The following is a 19,771-nucleotide window of genomic DNA, read 5'->3' on the forward strand; positions in this document are numbered from 1 at the left end:
AGCGCATTCCCGATGCTTCCACGCATATTTTTCAGTAGTCTTCCCTAAACAATTGGCGTTGACGGCACCGTCGAAAAATTTGCTCTTCCAGCAAATTTAGACAGTTTCTTATGGGAATTTTCAGTGGAGTGAAAGGATAGTACAAAGTCCGCCATGTTTCACGCACAGTCTGACGTTTGCTTATGGATTTTCTCATAGGAGTAAAGAGCTGCAGAGTCGCCGTCAACGCCAATTCCTCCTCCAGCGACTCCAACCAGACAACAACCTATCACTTTTCTTCGCTTTTCTTTTTCAAGTCACTCCGTGCACAAAAGCAATGCACAATGCAGATAGCGCCAAATCTTCTGATCACGTTCGATCAAACTGACTGACTAAACGGAAAACTAAACATAGGTTTTGAACATTTTTCAAGATTACTAAGGCTGTGTTCTAATGGTGAATTTTCACTTAAATTTGACAGATTTAAACTTTTGAAATAAACCTGCTATTCCAGCAGACTTATTGCTCATCGATCAGGAATCAACCTTGACAAACACCTTCTCAAAAATCGGACGATCAACACCAGAGGGATTTCCGAACACTATAATTTACTTTCGAAGTGTAAAGTTTAATTGGAAATTCGGCAAATGGAACACAGCCTTGAAATCTGTGATTCTCGGTAGGAAAAGTGAAAAATCGGTAGTTTTGAACCTTTCATCTGTGAATCGGTAGGCATCCCAAAAATCGGTAGGACTACCGATAGATCGGTAGGACTACCGATAGATCGGTAGGTCTGGCCACCCTGCGTACTTTCTCTCTTGCTGGATTTCATCTTACGAAGACTCTTTGTTTGCCACGTATGACGATACATGGCACATGCCTATCGATAACATATGACAGAACATTAGCGAAAGTCCGTGCGGCAATTTCCACGTCGGTGCTATCGAGCTTGATAAGACCTTAGCGATATTATCACCGACAAACCGACATGAAACTTAAACTTAACTCTTGATCGAGAATCCATGACGGCCGATTCAAATGTGCAGCGATCCCATCTGTCAAAACCATAGAAATGTTTTATCTAGATAAAAATAATTTGTCCGAAATAGATTAGACACGAACCGTTAAATTTTGTACGCGTGTTCGTTGCTAGGAAAAATATTTTCCGCGAACGTCAGTTGTGTGCCACCGTTGATGTCAGTTGTGTTCTTTGATCAGAAATTTCTTTGTAATTTGTATGATCATCCATGTTGGTTTTCGGTGATACTATCAACCGGTGGAAACTAACGATTTAAAATTGGTTCACCACTTGACTTGAGAGTTACCTAGGGGAAATGCCTCTAATGTTGGCCTATGGATCTAAGATTGGGCCCATCGCTAAAAAGCTGCTATTTATCAATTTTATCTAGATGAACGCGTTATTGGGACGTTATTAATGGATATTTTTGGTTGCTATTGAAAATTTAGTCGATTGCTGAATTTATGTATGGGCCCAAATTAGGGTCACATTATCGACATTACCTGCATTTCCCCTATATGATATTAAATATTGTGATCAGCTTTCCGGAAATTGTTGATAACAGTAGAGGGACTAACTGTGGATTCAATGATGCGACGTTCCTTCAAGGTAGTCACTAGATGAGGGCTGAGGAGTGGTATCCTTCACCAGTGGAGCTGGTGCAGCAGCTAATGGAGTGGCACAGTCACGTTCACTGATGAAGCAAAGATCCAGCGTCCGGTTGTTTTCGTTTACGTCGTTGTTGATTTAATGCTACGTTCAGACTACAGAGTTATAACATGTTATAGCGCTATCTTGATGGTGGTTTCTGTGTTGGAATTATTTCACAACCGTTATAACATGTTATAATTCTCCAGTTTGTACAGCGTTTAAGGTAGCGTAGTTGCACTGTAGCTATTTCAGTAGCGTGCAGAACCGAATGTTCTAGGTCAGGATGGAGAAAACCGCTATAGAACGGGTGCCATACAACTCCCAGGAAGATTGAAATCTCCGAGAATAATCACTTCATCCACTGCAGAAGCTTTTTCAAGAACGGTCATAACCGACTGTGCATGAGAACGTACATATGAGCCTTGGGTGATGAAAACATGACCGATCGGTACGGCTCTCACGAGTCGTCTCTCATACGCTCGTTTCAAATGTTAATTGCTCAGCTTTGGGAAAATACACATAGATTTTCAAGTTACCATATGAAAGGGCTTAATTTGGAATACATTATACGGAAAAATTAGAAATATACTGAGTTGGGAGAAAATGCTATATAACATATAATATACAATATGTAACAACAATATGAAGCATTAGTGCACTAATTTATTAGCTAGAGAATGGTCTGAAGAGGATAGACTGATAGTTCCGTGGAAACTGTGGATTTTAAATTGGCTCACACTGCTCGGCAAATGAGAACGACCCAAATTTGAATTTAGTTCACTCATAATCGCCAAAAGTGCAGGAACTCAGCGATGAGTAAAATTTGTCTCATGGTTTCCTGTGGAAAACCTAAAAAATCTGTCGGAAAATGAGGAAATTGACGAAAATTTTAGTCAGTCTCGAAGTAGTACCAATAGACTGAGTGAATCCAATTTTTACTTTTCTCAAATTCGGGAATTTTTCCCTCGAAAATCCTGGAAAAACCTGGGAAAACATGAGGCAAATTTACTCATCGCTGAGTTCCTGCACTTTTGGCGATTATGAGTGAACTAAACTCAAATTTGGGTCGTTCTCATTCGCCGTGTGGACTAGCCTATCGGTCCCAATATTGGAACCGATAGGCTAGTCCACACGGCGAATGAGAACTTAAGTACATCGATGAACGGCTCGTGGATATTCTTATGTTTCGAGGGGTGCGGGACATTCTGGTCTTAGAGTTACCTCTATGATGGTGCTATGTACAATAATATCGAAGGTATTATACCGAATTTCTATTGCTGATTATTCATAAAATGTATAACTCAAATAATAAGTAGACGCCTTAAGATCATGGGTCAAATAAATGTATATTAATCCATACGCCATTATTTCACTGGAAATAATAATGTTTGATATAATATTAAAAAAAATATCTGTAACTTTGACTATATGTTTAGTATTACTTCTGCGTGAAGTCAACGATAGAAGGAGGAGATGAAAGCATAGAGTTGATATTTCCGTTAGAGTACGGCAGTGTGAAAATTGGTGGCGGAGGGGGGACACCCCTCACCATCCCTCTTCAAAGGGGGAGTTTGGTAAAGAGAGATGAAAAAACCGATTTGTACCTTCCTTAAAAGTTGTCCTAGCTCACTATCTACTATCTATATGCAATTTTCACACTGCCGTACTCTAACGGAAATATCAACTCTATGCTTTCATCTCCTCCTTCTATCGTATAAAAATTACCACTTTAGTCTGTTATTTGAAATTAGCATCTTCAACTATATCTGTAACTATTTTTATAAAAGTTATAGGGTAAGATGGGTCATCTTTTCAATAAAAAAAAACCAAGTAAATCCAGTAGATGTACTTGTACATGCACTTTAAATTACTTTCCCGAGACCGTAACGAAAACTGGTCACCCTATCCCACATTGAGTGAGTAAAATTAAAAGGCTCGACCCCTCCAGAAACGTTTTCGCTCCAACATCAGTCTGACTGTCATCTCGTTGGCAAGGTTCGTTCCATGAATGGAACACCTAAGCATGCAGTCATGCACACATCGAACACCCCAGCAGCACGGTAAACAAAGCCTACCGTTCTCACTCACACTCCCGTTATTCGCCGTTCTCCAGCCAGCCGTCTCCTTCGCTCTACACCTACACAACCGAGCACTCAACTATTCGACTCACCTGCTCCATTGATGGGATTTGAAAGCTGGAACTGTCATTCATGCGCTCTCTCGGTTTCGCGTTGACGTTCGTCGATATCCCCGTGCTGCACCATCAGGGCAGCGATTCGATTTTGTGTTAATTCTGCTCTCGCGGCGACCGGAGGTGGTGCGTTTTTGTGTGATTACTCGCGTGTTTGAAACAATACAAAATAATACAAGAAGCATGAAGCAAGTAGAACAACGACCGAATCAGCAAAATTGCCTTTAGCCCTCGGAGCGTTTCAGCAAAAGGTTGAAAACGGGGCGAATCGAAGTGGAAGGTCCTGAAAGCCACCTACGACCCGTGTGCATCGGAATTTTCCTACGGAATCAAAATCCGTGCGAATCTGAAGTTGTGCAGTGAAACTACTTTATCGATCAGTGAGTAGGTAGAGCGTGTGCGAGAACGGGAATCGTCCGGAAATCTCCGGATCCTCCCGTGGGGGTCCTGCTGAAGGTTGCTGTTCTGTGGCTCTTCGGCACAGTAGTGGTGCAAGGAAGCAAAGGAAAAAATCAGCCCCAAAAATCAAGATGGCGAGCAGCCCTCGTCGATAGAGGAGAGTGTGTGAGAGAAGGAAAAAGAGATCCTCTTTTCGCCTCCTGGTCTGCCTTGTGTGCTTTTTTTTTGTGTCGGTGTGTGGTAGAGTGAAGTGTGTTTTGTGCCAGTCAACCAGTCAACTAGCCAACAACCAGCCTGCAAAGAGGGTTTTTTCATTGTTATTATTCCATACGTATGATAAATTCTGTTTCGTGGTGTGTGAGTCAGAGAGAAGAAAAACAAGTGCATAAAGGTGTAGCCCCCCCTCCCTCGGAGGAGTTTTTTTTGTGCTGCTACCAACCTACTCGTGAAGGATTTTTGATTGAGAAAATTTTCCAATCCTCTCCTTCAATGTCCGCGATTTAGTGTTGATTATTTTTTGATATACCTATCTACCTTAGTTATACAAGAAAATATTTAGTTTAATGTTTTAATACAATTGCTTGAGAAGAAGGATACAGCAGCAAGAACCATCGAAAATGTCCGACAAAATTAAAGTCGCGGTGCGGGTTCGACCTTTCAATCGTCGAGGTAAGTTTCCCCATTACGGTTCTTCTATATCCTCCCCCATTGCGTAGTTCCCTCCATATAATTTGGTATCTAGCCAGAACAAGAGTCCAGTTTTCTTATACATAAAACAATATTAGTCATCCTGTGCTTGGTAGAAACATTCCTCTACACAACCCGAATAAAAATCGAAATCGAACGCATTTGACGCGATTTCTCGAAGCGAAATCAACCAAACGTTTGACCTTCAATTAAAGCGCAACCCTCGTCTCTGCTGACGAACGGAGTGTAAAGTAAAAGTTTATTGATGACGGGTAGTAGATGAATGGATTTACACCGATGGAGGAAGGAAGCTCACAAAAAAAAAATGAGGTCTCATCTCCCCAATCTATCGTTTGCACTTATTGACGAGTGTATCGGAGTAGCCGCACAGCTTTTCACCACCCATCTGGGTCTCCGGCTCCCCAGTTGCACATTGCAATTATGACTTCATCAAAACAGACATTTACAATATTTGCGGAACAAAGAACTGCACTGCCCGATGTGACTGTGTCGTAGTTGCATAGAGCATCGGATCAGAGATTAAACTATTCTATTTCAAGTTTAAATGCTGGAAAACATTCTGTAAATTAAAAGCATCACTTAACTAATTGATTAGCTACCTGTGCTCTTGACGGTGTTCCTTCTGTAGCTACTAGTTTAGTAGGAGAAAACGAGGATTCTCCGTTTGATATTGTTAGCAGCAGACGACGACGCGACGTAGTGAATACATTAGTGTGAAAGATTATCTTATCTGTTGACTGTATAATTTTATAGCATACTCAACTGTCTCTAGGTTAGCAGTCCGTTATACTTTATTCTGATGGATTACTGTCGCAGGTACACCTATACAAACGAGTTAATATTGCATCGATGCTTTGTATCCGCAGAATTTGTCGTTTCTGACGAAATTATCAGTACCTACACGATATATTGAGCAAAACATATTATTGAACTAGACAACATTTTTAATTAATGTGTCACCACTGTAAAATTAACTTCTTTGTTAGCTTATCTGGTGATCGAAAGTACGATAAATGCCTCTTAGATTTGGATGTTGTAAGTCTTCTGGAATTACTCATTTTTTAAATAGAATTTCGGGAATTGAATGTCTGCACATCAAACCAAGAAATGCAAGTGATTCTCTAAAATATTTTTTTATGCGCAAAATATGAGAGATCTGCAATAAATCCTCGCGTTTACAGATTATGTAATGTGGCCGTAGGAAGACTGCAAATTAATGTAAGTTAATTCTGTGAGCTATAGTGATTTCCATTAATAACTTTGACCTAGAGAATCATCTTAATAAGGTTTCGCACATCATTATTGATGCTGGGAAAAGTTGTTTGTTCATTTCAGTCCTGTTGTAAGAACATTTGTCGTAAGAAACAGGAGATTCAAGAATCCCATGTGTTTGCCGTTTGGTTTACATGCAGCAAAATTTTGATTGTGATGGTGATGATGATGGTCCACCACTTTTAATGATCGATAATTAGCATATCAATTATTTATTAGAAATCGCACGGCTTTCGAAGACAAAGGCAGTATTCTGTAACTTTCAGGGCTGTTTCCTTTTCCTAAATTACCTAGGGCTCCCATAAAACGATTATTATTGAATGTAACCATTTCTAGAGAAGTAATGAAATCATGTCATACTGGAAAAGTTGAAAAAACTGCCAAACCCACACTACTAGCACTTTATTTTTATTTATTTTTTTTTTCGTCGATCTTGTTTTCCGTGCTGAGCACCAATGCTACCGACGCACCAGGAAGGCAGCTCCCACACCTGGACCCTACCTATCGACCCATCAACTCATGAACCGGGGACCAACGGCTTTACTTCCCGTGATCAGAGGCGGCGAAAACCCTCTAAAAACTTCCAGAAATTTTAGAAACTACCAGATCTCATGAAGCTTTTGCCCGTACACAATTCTTCGGATAGTACGGTACTCCGCGTGCTTTCAGAACTTTCGAAACTTTAAAACCCTACTAAGTTCCTGAAAAACTCAGAAATTCCTGGAACAGCCGTCGGGGATACTCGAGCCAGGATTTCGAGGTGTAGAGTGTTTCATGAGTTCTGTAGTGTGGGAAGTTTCCGACGCTGCAGGCTGTCGAAATCATTCTGGATTTCGCAGAAAGTAGCAAAACTCTTAGGCTCTGAATATTCCGAGAATGTCGTAAATCTTAGTTTTTGTAGAAATAACAGTGTCTGGAGTTCCGGGAATTCTAAGAGTGTTGGATGTGAGCTGATCAAAAATGAGTGTTGGATGTGAAAAATCGAAAATTTCTTTATCATGACAAAATGACATACAGCTATCCACCGAAGAAGGCGTTACCCACTGAATTCTATCCACCGTTTTTTCTCGGCGGGCTTTCTACCAGTCAATAGAGAACTTGCAGATAATCAGAGCGAAATGGTTGAAAACTCCCCGAGAACAAGCGGTGGGTAGAACTTAGTGAATAAGGCGTTCTTGAAGGAAAATCTAGGTGAATGGGTGAACAGTAACGTAACGGCAAGTAATAGAGATAACATTGTTTCAAATTTGGTTAGCAACAAACGTGGTTGAAGACATAGCTTCCACCACGTGTGTTGAAAACAAAATTTCTTCTTCCATCCACCTTTCCAATCAAGATATGTTGCAGTGAGAGTTTGTCATGACAATCGTCGTTGCGTGCTCTCAGTGTTTTGATACTCTGTAGCTGACATTTTGGGAAGCACTGGGATATTTTAAATTTTTGCGAGGTCAATTCAGAGAGGGGCTGTTCAAAATCTACGTGGTTTTAAAAGGTTTTCGCCCCGGCACCTTCCCTCTCCGTCCATATACATTTTTGGAAATTTGTATAGACAATAGTTACTTGCTATAATTATCATTTCTCATCATTCTTCTTCAAATGTCATTAGAATATGCTTCAGAATTCCCTTGTTATATCAAGCCGAACATTGCATTAGGTCCTAAGTAACATTGATTGATTCTCTTCGTCGACTTTCTCTTTCGGAGTGTATTCTCGAATGAGATCCTACCTGACGAGTACGTTTCTCTAGCAGGCAGTAATGTTCCAATGTCTGGTCAATCTTTGGCAGCTATCAACATCGACCTCGCTATGATAACTAGGGCGGCTTCGCAACTGAAGTCTACATTTAAGCCTGGACCTGACGGAGTTCCTTCCGTCTTTCTCAAGCAACACATCGGAAGCCTGGTGGCTACTCTCTGCCTTCTGTTCAAAATGTCCCTCTTCAGGGGGTGTTTCCTTCCTGCTGGAAATCAGCTGAAATGTTTCCAGTGCATAAGAAGGGATGCAAAAGAAACATCGACAAATATCGCGGCATCACATCGTTGTGTGCCATATCTAAACTGTTCGAGTTTGTCGTTATGGAACCATTAGTCTCTCACTTCAAGCAGCACTTCAGCGAAGACCAGCATGGTTTCATGGCAGGGCGGTCGACCACTTCCAACCTTCTGTGTCTCACCTCGTACAATACGGAGAGTATGACAGACCATATGCAAACAGATGTCATCTACACTGACCTATCAGCCGCCTTCGACAAGTTGAACCATCCTATAGCGATTGCCAAACTGGATAGGCTCGGTATAAACGGCAGTCTCCTACGATGGTTCGAATCTCATCTATTTGATCGTCAGTTGGAAGTTGCAATCGATCTCCTTCGTTCCCTGCCGCTTCGAGTATTCCGCAAGGTAGCCACCTCTGCCCGTTGAAATTTCTTGTGTATTTCAACGGCGTCAGTTTCGTTCTCAGACGACATGAAAATCTATCTCCGAATCCGAGCCATCGCTAACTGCCACTTTCTCCAACTCCAACTCAACGCTTTTGCTAATTCGTGCCAACTGAACCGGTTGTAAATCCAACAAAATTTTCAGTAATCACGTTCTCACGGAAAAAAAACATCCAATTACATTCAGTTATATCCTAGAAGGCGTTGACGTACATCGTGTGAATCACATTAAGGATCTGGGAGTCATCTTATACCCCGTTCACATTACAGCGTATATCACGTGATATACGCTGTCTTGCAATGAGCACTCATACATCTAGTTTTCACTGGAAATCCTATGTATGAGTGCTCATTGCAAGACAGCCTATATTACGGTGATATAGGCTGTAATATGAACGAGGTATTAGATTTTCAACTCACAAACAGCCAGCATATCTAGATAGAGCTGGAATTAGGGCGTAACAGCTTTTTCTAGGAACTCAAGGCACGCCCACGCAGACTAACATAACCATCGGGTAGTGGAAGTCTTTCCCTATCCGATGAGGATGTTGGTTTGCGTGGGCGAGCCTTGAATTTCTAGAAATCATCGATAGAAGTCATTGTTTACAAAAGCTGTTAAGCCCTAATTCCAGCTCTATCTAGATATCTCGTACGTGATCGACAAGGCATCCAGAACGCTCGGCTTCATTTTCAGGATAGCTAAAAGTTTCACGGACATCTACTGTTTGAAGTCGCTTTCCTGCTCCCTCGTCCGGTCGGTGTTAGAATACTGCTGCCCTGTATGGAATCCCAATCACCAAAGCAGTGTACAAAGAGTAGAGTCTATTCAACGACGATTCATCTGGTTTGCCCTTCGACGGTTGCCTTGGAGGGATCCTCATCGCCTTCCAAGCTACGAAAGTCGGTGCCAGTTAATTCACCTGGATCCTTTGTGGAGTCGAAGAGATACGAAAAGGGCCCTGTTTGTGGCAGACATTCTACAGGGCAGAATCGATTGTCCTTCTATTCTACAACAAATCGACGTTAACGTTCAACCACGAGCACTCCGTAACAACGCAATGCTGAGGATACTTTTTCGTCGTACAAACTATAGTTCGTATGGTGCTATCAATGGGCTACAAAGGGTTTTCAATCGTGTTGCTTCCTTATTTGATTTTCACTTGGTATATTTTTAAGAATTATGAATTAAGTTGGACTTCACGGCCTTTGCAGCTTGTTACTTCTTGACTATATTGTATTTCCTAGTATTGCTTAATCCATCATTACGACTAAGCCCAGTCTGTTGATGTGGAACCAAATAAACAAATAACTCGAGCACATAACCGTTTCTTGTTGTGTTTGTCGTATTGGATGCTAGATAAAAGGTTTTTTATCGATCTGTGTGCTGAAAATACCTGGGAATGTCTCTACATGGCCGTGGGGATACAAAGAGAAAGTCGACGAAGTGAATCTGTCAATGTTACTTAGGACCTAATGCAATGTTCAGCTTGATAAATAGTCTCCAGAGCTACCTTAGAACTCTTCTCTAGAAATCATCTTCTCAGAATTGCCTTGGAATATTTTATCCTCGTGCACCTTTCTTCAATTTTTGTCAATAATTCTAATGTATTCCTCTGAAGTATCCTTGTAATTCTCCTCGTAATCCCCTTGAAATACTCCTAGAAATTCCTTGAAATTATCCTCTGAATTCCTATGGAATTATTGTCAGAATTGCCCCTTTTCTGTGCACTGGTTCGATCTATTTTGAAATCTTCCGTGCTGGTATGGGGCCCGTACAACAGAAACTGGATTGACCGTATCGAGGCGGTGCAGAAAAAGTTTGTGCGCCTCGCTCTTCACCACTTACCCTGGCGTGATTTGTCAAATCTTCCTCCATATGCTGTTAGGCATCGATACTCTGGAGAAGCGAAGATCCAATTTGCAGGCCATCTTCGTCGCTAAGGTAATGACCAATGAAATCGATGCCCCAGATATTCTTGCAGAATTGCACGTATATGCGCCGCAAAGACCTTTGAGGCAACGTAATTTCCTGCACCTTGCTACCCGAAACAGCCGTTATGGTCAACACGATCCTATCAGGATAATGTCTTCTCGGTTTAACGATGTTAGTGGACACTTTTCAACGCCGCCTCAATGCACAGCGGTGAGTATCTGTCCAATCACTGCTACTTCGAAAGTGTGTATTACCTGCTGTTTTTTTTAATACATGGTCCTTCTACAACACTACGCCGAGTTTCCAACCCTCCGACGCGAGAGCTGCGACGCATTTGCAGATTGTTGTGTTTAATTATTTTAGATTATTGACCTAGCTTTTAATATGTTTGTCATTTGTATTTATTTGTATTCAACGTATTCTGTGTATTGACTATTTGTAATTTTATTTATTGTTATATGTATGAAAAGACATGGGGTTTTTACGCCTCTTTGAGCCAACTGAATGGTTTACTCAAAGAGGCTTTTCCCCATCCTAGATTTCATAAGGACTGAAAAAAGTCAGATGAAATAAGAATAAAATAAATAAATAAATTCAGAATTGATTAGCCTCCAAAAATTTGAACTCATTTGGTAAGAAACTGACCAGGTACAAACCATTTAAAGTATATATGGAAGCAACCGAAGGATGTTCGCAAGGAGGCGTGTTATCATCTTTATTGTGGTCTTTAATAGTTGATGATTGTCTCAAAAATTTAATAGCCCAAGGCTTCGAAATAATTGGCTTCACAGATGATATAGTCATAATTGTACGTGGCAAATATGAATACAACTAACAGAATACAAATTGCCTTAAATTTTGTCTCATCGTGGTGTGATAGGGAAGGATTGAACATAAATCCTTCTAAAACTACTATTGTGCCATTTATGCGAAGAAAGAAATTTTTATCAGATAACATAAGATTGAAAGGTACACTTTTGGAACTTTCTAATGCTGTCAAATATCGTGAAGTAATCCTTGATAGTAAACTTTATTGGAATATGCATCTAGAGCAGGCAATAAACAAAGCTACTAATGCTCTATGAATATGCAAAAGAACATACGGTAAACAGTGGGGACTGAAACCGAAATTGATCCATTGGATTTACTCGGCAATTGTGAAACCCAGGATTACTTATCGTGCGTTGGTCCGGTGGCCAAAAACAACAGAAGAGAGTCTTGCTCAGAGAAAGTTTAAAAAACTCCAAAGGTTAGCAACATGTGCAATGAGCAGTACACCATCGAAGACATTGGATGCTTTGCTTTATATGCTACCATTGCATCAATTTGTGCAATTAGAAGCCGAAAAGTGTGCTCTAAGGATTACAAGGTCAGTGAAACTCTTTGAAGGAGACCTTAGAGGACATCTTAGGATTCTAAAAACTGTTTAGTATCAACTCTCTAGTAAGAAACAACGAAGACTGGATGGAGAAAGGATACAATTTCAATCCAATTTTATAAGTATTTGACCCTGGGCGCAATTCATGTCAATTTGGTGGTCCGGTTCTTCGTCTAGGATCGACTGTTCTTTATACAGATGGTTCAAGATTGAAAAATCAAGTGGGTCAGGGATAAACGTATCGGTTCCTATGGGCAACAAGCAATTTTAGAGTGTTCTACTGTATGTCTGCGTAGAAACTATAAGAGTTCAAATATATGCATCATGTCCGACAGTCAATCTGCTCTAAACGCTTTAAAGTCGGCGACATGTACATCAAAACTAAGTGTGTTTAACAGGGTGTCCATCCAACCGGGAAATCCGGGAAAAAACCGGGAATTCGGATTTGCCGGGAAAAATGCGGTAAAACCCAAATCGCACCGGGAAAGATAATGTATACTCATCCTTAGTTACAATTTTGGTTTTATCATAGTCTTGTAGGCCATAATTTGGTCTTCAAGAATCATTGAAACCCTTATAAAACTTGCAATTTTACATGGAATCAATAATTATTATTTTTAATATACATGATTGTGCTCATTTGTTTACACTTTTGTTTACAATTTTCATATTTTGCTTTCACTGTGGTAAAGTATCAAAATTCCTCAAAATTACAAAACAAATCTATTCTTTTTTTCACTTGTTGGAGCATGTAGAGCTACCAAGATAGCTTACAGAGTATTTTTTAGAATTTCTTTTGGTTGTCATTGGATGAACATTTTTTGAATTATTTTGCTACAGTTTTCCGAATATTGTTAATATAAAGCCTAACGGAGACGTATCTTGTCACGAAGCTACTTGAAGATAGAAAAGCAAATTTATGCCAATTAAAAAAATATCCGATCTCAAACTCCTTGCATACCCGATCATGCTTGGCCTGCAAATGTTCGACACCGTACACAATCAACGGACTTAAAAAAAAACATGAGATGATTGAATAAATTAAAAATAATTTCTGCACTTTGTGCTAATTAGGTACACAAGATTAGTCAGGAATACCTTGATTAGCCTGTCCATACCTCTCACACTGAAGTCAATGTACTTGATAATCTTATAGATAAATCATCCAGCTCAAAGCTAGGGGTAAAGGGTGTCCACGATGAAATTGCCACACACAAAATTGATTCGCAAAATTCGAGTTTTCATCCGATTGCCAGCAAATTTTCAGGGATTGAGAAATAACTATTAAACTTCATTTTACCATTTTACTCGTATTTTATTTACAGTCCATACGCAAATGCCCGCACTTTGGCCTTAGCCTTAAGATTCTGCACAACCTGTGAATCAACCGTTTTTTGCATGTAAACCCATACTTTCTTCAGTTCCTCGACTGTCTTCACTACCTTAGGTCGTTTAAGAAGGTGCTGCTTCATAATCGCCCAGTACTTCTCGATGGGGCGGAGCTCCGGAGTGTTGGGAGGGTTGAACATTTTCGGCACGAAATTGACCTTATTGTCCGCATACCACTTCAGCACGTCCTTGGAGTAGTGGCATGAGGCCAAATCCGGCCAGAAGATTGTTGGGACGTTGTGGGCCTTCAGGAGAGGAAGCAGCCGCTTCTGGAGGCACTCTTTTATGTACACCTGTCCGTTCATCGTGTCCTGGGTCACGAAAGGTGCACTCCGCTTCCCGGACGTGCAGATGGCTTGCCAAACCAGGAATTTCTTCGCAAATTTGGACATCTTCTGAGTGCGGACATGCTCCGGAACGCTGAACTTATCCTTGGCCGTGAAAAACAGGTTGCCGGGGATCTGTTTGAAGTCGGCCTTCACATATGTTTCGTCGTCCATGATGCAGCATTCAACTTTCGTCAGCATGTTGAGGTACAACTTCCTGGCACGGGTTTTGGCGGACTTGTTCTGCTTCTCGTCGCGATTAGGGGCCTTTTGTACCTTGAACGTTCGAAGCCCAGCCTTAGTTTTGGCCTTCTGGACAAAACTTCGGCTTAGGTGCAGCTTCTTAGCCACATCCCTAACGGAGGCGTTCGGATTTCGGTTGAAGGCCCCAACTACGCGGTTGGGATTTTTGGTGTTGTATGGAATACTTTTTCCTTCACTTCTGGGCTTCCGATGCTTAATCACTCGCGACACCGTGGAATTCGCGATTCCCAACGTTTTAGCGATGGAACGATGCGAGAGATCCTTGTTCTCGTGATGAATGCGCAAGATTTTATCACGCACGAGCTGTTCTTTCGACTCCATTTCCGCGAGTTTTGATCACAGGACTTTAAAACTTGCAGGATGTAAATAATGCACTATGAACTAAATCCACCCAAATTTTCATTAAATTCTACCCAACGGTTAAAAAGTTAGAGCAATTTCATAGTGTGGCAATTTCATCGTGGACACCCTTTAATCATCATTATCACGAACTTAAATCTAACCGTGATAAGTCACGAATGATCCATGAGTGTTAAAGTTACTATTACATATAGTATAATATATAATAATATAATATATAATAATATAATAATATAACATATATAATAAAATGTATAATAATATAATATATAAATTAAAACAAAAGAATAAAGATCTGAACTCCAGGAATTTTGAAAAACCTAATATTCCAAACCACACAAGGCAACATTTCCGATTTCAATGTGGTCTTTAAGTCAATTCTAAACCTATCAGGCCTCTTCAAAACCATGATAAAACCAAAATTGTTACTTGGGCAATTATATTATATGGTTTCCTGAAAGTTTACCGATTCTATCATTAAGTCGAACCATCGTATTGATAATATTAAATTATATTTCAAACGGAGATTCAAAATGCTCATAACTGGAAATCGAACAAGATATGTATGAACCTGTAAAATATCTCCAATACAATTTAAATATTTTGGTAACACATCTTTGTATCCCACAAAATGTTTTTTATATGCCTAAAAATTTCAAGATCTAAACTCCTGGAAGATTTTAAGTGTTTTAATACTGCGTATTGATTTATGCTTTTTTCAACATACCAAAACAACATTTAGGCTAATTTTTTGCAGGAGATCCTTTGATTTCATACGAATTTATGCTTTCATGAGATTTTGGAGATCTAGATCAACAACATATTAATGCAAATCTTATCTCATATTTTTCTGCAAAATAGACGTATTATAGAGCAATTCTGCTGAAAAAATATGATTATCTATAAATTTTTCTGGTTTGTTTTTTTTTAAGAACGGGGAAAAAACAGGGAATTGGAAAATTGGATTTGAATGGACACCCTGGTGTTTAATCACTTCAAAAATTGTCTTGTCACAATCAGTCAACTTATATTGGGTTCCTGGTCATTGCGGGATTGACGAAAATGAAAGAGCTGATGCACTAGCAAGACTCGGCTCTTCTCATAATTTCTTAGGGCCAGAGCTCTTTTGTGGCTAATCGGCAGCATCTCTTAGAATGGAGCTAAAAGCGTTGGAATTTTCTAAAGTAGAGGAAAACTGGAAGAACACTTCCATTGCCAGGCAGTCGAAGCGATTCATTAATCCAAACATTTCTGTGACCCACAAAATCTTTGAACTTTCTAAGAAAGATCTTAGTATATATGCAGGTCTTAGAACAGGTCATTGTCCGAGCCGTTATCACTTGAAGCTGATTGGAAAACTTCAAGATGATGTATGTCGCTTCTGTAGCATAGAAAAGAAGACTCGGAACATTTGCTATGCCACTTTCCGGCAATTTTCTAAGCTCTTCGACAAGGGACTGATAGAACCCTTTGACATTTTGACACTTTTTTGAAGTGTATTGCCGAACTGGGATAATGCTATTAGTCAAACGATGGCGATAACTCCTAATAATAGTGATTCGGCATCTTGAATAGCTAAGGAAAAAAGGGGAATATATCACAATAGATCAGAAAAATGATCGCAGTGATGAAAATATCCGACAAGGAAAAAAAATGGAAATTGCTATGGGAAAACAATTTTTTTATGTGCTTTTCCGATTTTGTCAGCCTGAAGATTTTGTCAGCTTTTTTTCCCCGATTTTGTCAGCCTGAAGATTTTGCTGAACTTTTTGGTTTTTAAGCATGAATTCTCAAGCATTTCGCATTAAATGACACTTAATTGTAACTCAAATAAACCTCAATTATTGCGACACTGCACAGCTGTATCAAGTCCCTCCCGATAAAGGTAACTAGGTGGCGGATAGAGCTGGAATGGATGCAATACAAGTTATGGGCAGATACCCCATTCAAGAAGAAGGTTTCGTGATCGCCAAAAATAACGGAATATTCATATGCAGTTGCTACGCACCCGATGGACGATGGGAGCAGTTCCACGAGACGCTGGTTGGACTTACCGAAGAGCTGATTGGACGAAGACCGGTAGTCATCGGAGGAGACTTCAATGCTTAGGCAGTGGAGTAGGGGAAACAGATGTACCAACGCAAGAGGGCACATTCTGCTGGAAGCCTTGGCTGTTCAATAAAGGCACCACCAGCAATTTTCGCTAAGGGTTGGCCGTGAATCCATTATCGACGTCACTTTATGTGGACTGCAGTCCGTCGATGGTGGAAAACATGAATAGGAGAGTGTGTGAAGGATAGACCCATAGTGACGCAATCCTATATGGCATCGGCCAACGGAATCCTGTGCAGAGGACGAGAACTTGCCACCTGAAGTGGAAGACGAGATGACAGAATCGTTAGGGAGAGCATGTGACACGACCATGCCGAGGAAACTGGAGCTAAATAACAGACGGCCTCCAGCTTACTGCTGCAACGAGGCAATTAGCACCCTCCGCGCTAGTTGTCTCAGAGCCAGAAGACGTGTTCAGAGAGGAAGACAGAGAGGAACGTAGAGGAATGTTTCGAGCACATGAACGAGAGATAAAGCAGAGCAAGTCAAACTTTCAACTGGAGCTGGGTCGAGACGCTGCTGCCAACGACACACACCGTGTCGTGATGACGAAGATCAGATGTCAAGATGTCAGATACATCGTACGGAGACGAAGAGGAAGATAACGACGAAGTCACCAATGAGCAACTCGTAGCAGGAAAACTCTTGGAGAGGATCATCCTAAACAGGCTGGAATGCACGGAGAGTGAGCAAGGATTGTCGGAGAGCCGGAAGGCGTCGAAACAGAAGTGAAAAGGAGATCGATATTGCGCTGTGATAACGAGCGACGTCAAGAATGCTCCAGCTGGGAGGCCGACGCTACTTCCAGAACCGGGTTCTGATCTACGAGCCAAATATGGGACAGAGATCGATTAGGATCACGGTGGGAATTCCTTGGTCCAACGCTCTGGAACGTGATTTAAAACGGCGGTCTAACGCTGAAGCTACCCAAACGAGTTGAGATCGTTGGCTTTGCGGACAACGTCGTCTTACGGTAACAGGCAAGACGCTGGAATAGATGGAAATGTTGGCGACCGAGGCGGTCGAAATGATTGGAAACCTAATGCATGGAGTGAAGCTGCAGATAGCCCACAACAAAAGCGAGGTGGTATTGATCAGTAACTTTAAAGCACTACAGCGGTCAGAAATTACCGTTCGAAGCACGCAATAAACTAGAAGTGCGTAGTTGAAGATGCTAAATTTCAAATAACAGACTAAAGTGGTAATTTTTATACGATAGACGAGAAGATGAAAGTATAGAGTTGATAGTTCCGTTAGAGTACGGCAGTGTGAAAATTGTATATAGAGAGTAGAAAGTGAGCAAGGACAACTGTTGACATTTTGGTAAAAATTATCTAAATCGACGGTAATTTCTAAGTGTGTGTGTGCTTATTGGATATTCTCAGCTGCAACTTTGCTGATGACCACTTTTCGATTAAATGTAAGGAACAAAAGTTATAAATGATCCAAGTCGCTGGTGTCTTATGATTATACTCAATCAACTGCCACAAAACAGTTGCTTGATCATGCTATAAGATAATCAATCTCTTAAATAACACTTGTCTAGGACTGGGAAAATTCACTTTATTTGACTTTCTCGTTGTCTCCTGAGTAAAAGTCTCGAACAAACTTATACTCTAGCACGTCCTAATTTTTTGGTACTGCCCTCTTTATGCATATTGGTATGTTGTCCCGATGTCAGTCGTATACTGTCTAACTAAAGCATGTTACGACATTGCCGTCCAAGAGTTTTTTGTAGAAAATGACTTGAGGAACATTTTTTCAGAACATTTGAAAGCGATAAGATACGCTCAGTTGTCTGGTTATTGGCAATTTCTTTAGCTTTAAGGAATGAAAAGAAAAGTGGCTTTTCATGCTTTTTTTGTTTTTATTACGAGATAAACCCAAATTGTAACTATTAATTACTCGGCTTCAAATAAGTTCCAGCATAATTCTGCCAACAGAGATGCCAACTTTTTTCCTGCATAGCAAGCTTCAAATGGTGCAGCAATCTGATGAAATCTTTCGCCGTGTTCATCGGTTTCGGTGCTCAATTGTTTCTCGAGTTGATCAAGATGGTAATGCAGGAAATGGATTTTTAGGGACATGTGCACATTTATATCGTTGAACGCGATTATCATACTCTCAATAATTGATCGGAATCTGGCAGACCGATTTGTTCCAAGACAATTATGAATCACATCTTTAACGCATCTCCAGGCAACTTGTTCCTTTGGCAAAATATTGTTTTCGAAGACTGTACTCTTCTCTAGCTTCCTGATATCCGGGCTGTACTTAACTGCATCTCAAATCTGTTTAAGACTATCGTAGGTTTCTTTTGTGTTTACGCAGGTTGCAATTAGCACAGGATTTTTCGAGTTATCAACGTACAGTAGAACAGCTTTAAGTGAGATTTTACAACCATCGATAAAAAGACGCCAATCATCTGCCCGGTATTCATTTCCCATTTCAGTCATTAATCCATTGATGTCTATACAGTATGCAAACATATTTTCTCTGTTGCTCGTAAAAAATGGAACAAATGATTTCTGTCGATGTCGGAAGGATGTTGTATTTACACCGGGACAGATTCAGTTGTCGGACTATTTTGTTCAAGTGATCTTGTGTTTATCACTAACCTGGGATGGGCACATAAGCAGAGTAACTTGTTGTTGCTAATGATGGTAATGAGGCTTGTCCGAAAATTACATTGTATTGTAGGTGCTTTGGAACAGGAATAGCTTCCGAATTCACAATGGAATTTTAGCTGATGATACTTCTTTATAGGTGATATTATCTCTCGAACGTTTGTTGTGGCCCAACACCTTATTTACGCATACATAACAGTTCTCTGCATTGTGGATGTCCCGGTAGCTCCATATCATCGGAACTCCAAATGATAAATGCACAGCTCTCCCGCATTCCCATTATCTCAAGCTATTGTCACACGAAGTACATACAACGTTAGGAGCCCAACGTACACCCGAAATTACAGGCATGTCAAAATACTGCTGGTATCTCTCGGCAAACCGTGGTGAAATTAATCTTAACATCTCATCGCATCCCAAAGTTGTTTACGGTAAATTTCCATGGATTTTAGATTTTTACGGGGGTATCTATATTGAAAAATCACCCGAACGAGGGGTAAGATGGCGAGATATCGTTTTCAAATGTTGTCTAGTCACTTCTTCCTACAAAACACTTTCAGACGACAATGTCATAACATACTCTAGTTAGGCAGCATACGACCATCATCGGGACAACATACCAAAATTCATAAAGACATCTAAAAAAATGTTCCTCAAGTCATTTTCTACAAAAAAAACTCTTGGACGGCAATGTCGGAATATGCTTTAGTTAGGCAGTATACGACTG

The 19,771-nt window shown here is 40.4% G+C and overlaps 1 protein-coding gene across 6 annotated transcripts in view; it reads left to right on the top strand.

Annotated features, from left to right (window-relative positions):
* The first annotated feature begins 3,916 nt into the window (after window positions 1–3,916).
* Khc-73 (Kinesin heavy chain 73) overlaps window positions 3,917–19,771 on the top strand; it is a 116,354-nt gene continuing 100,499 nt past the window's right edge. For 2 of the 6 annotated variants that reach the window (XM_065236863.1, XM_065236868.1), the window contains exon 1: window positions 3,917–4,907. In XM_065236863.1, the coding sequence (XP_065092935.1) occupies window positions 4,856–4,907 (52 nt within the window). In that variant the 5' untranslated portion in view covers window positions 3,917–4,855. The remainder of the gene's footprint in view (window positions 4,908–19,771) is intronic. The other 4 variants (XM_065236866.1, XM_065236865.1, XM_065236864.1 and 1 more) reach the window with 3 other exon arrangements.

Source organism: Ochlerotatus camptorhynchus, unplaced genomic scaffold (genome assembly GCF_037179485.1).
Source record: "Ochlerotatus camptorhynchus isolate MF236.1 unplaced genomic scaffold, CSIRO-AGI_Acam_v1.1 ptg000577l, whole genome shotgun sequence".
Classification (NCBI taxonomy): domain Eukaryota; kingdom Metazoa; phylum Arthropoda; class Insecta; order Diptera; family Culicidae; genus Ochlerotatus; species Ochlerotatus camptorhynchus.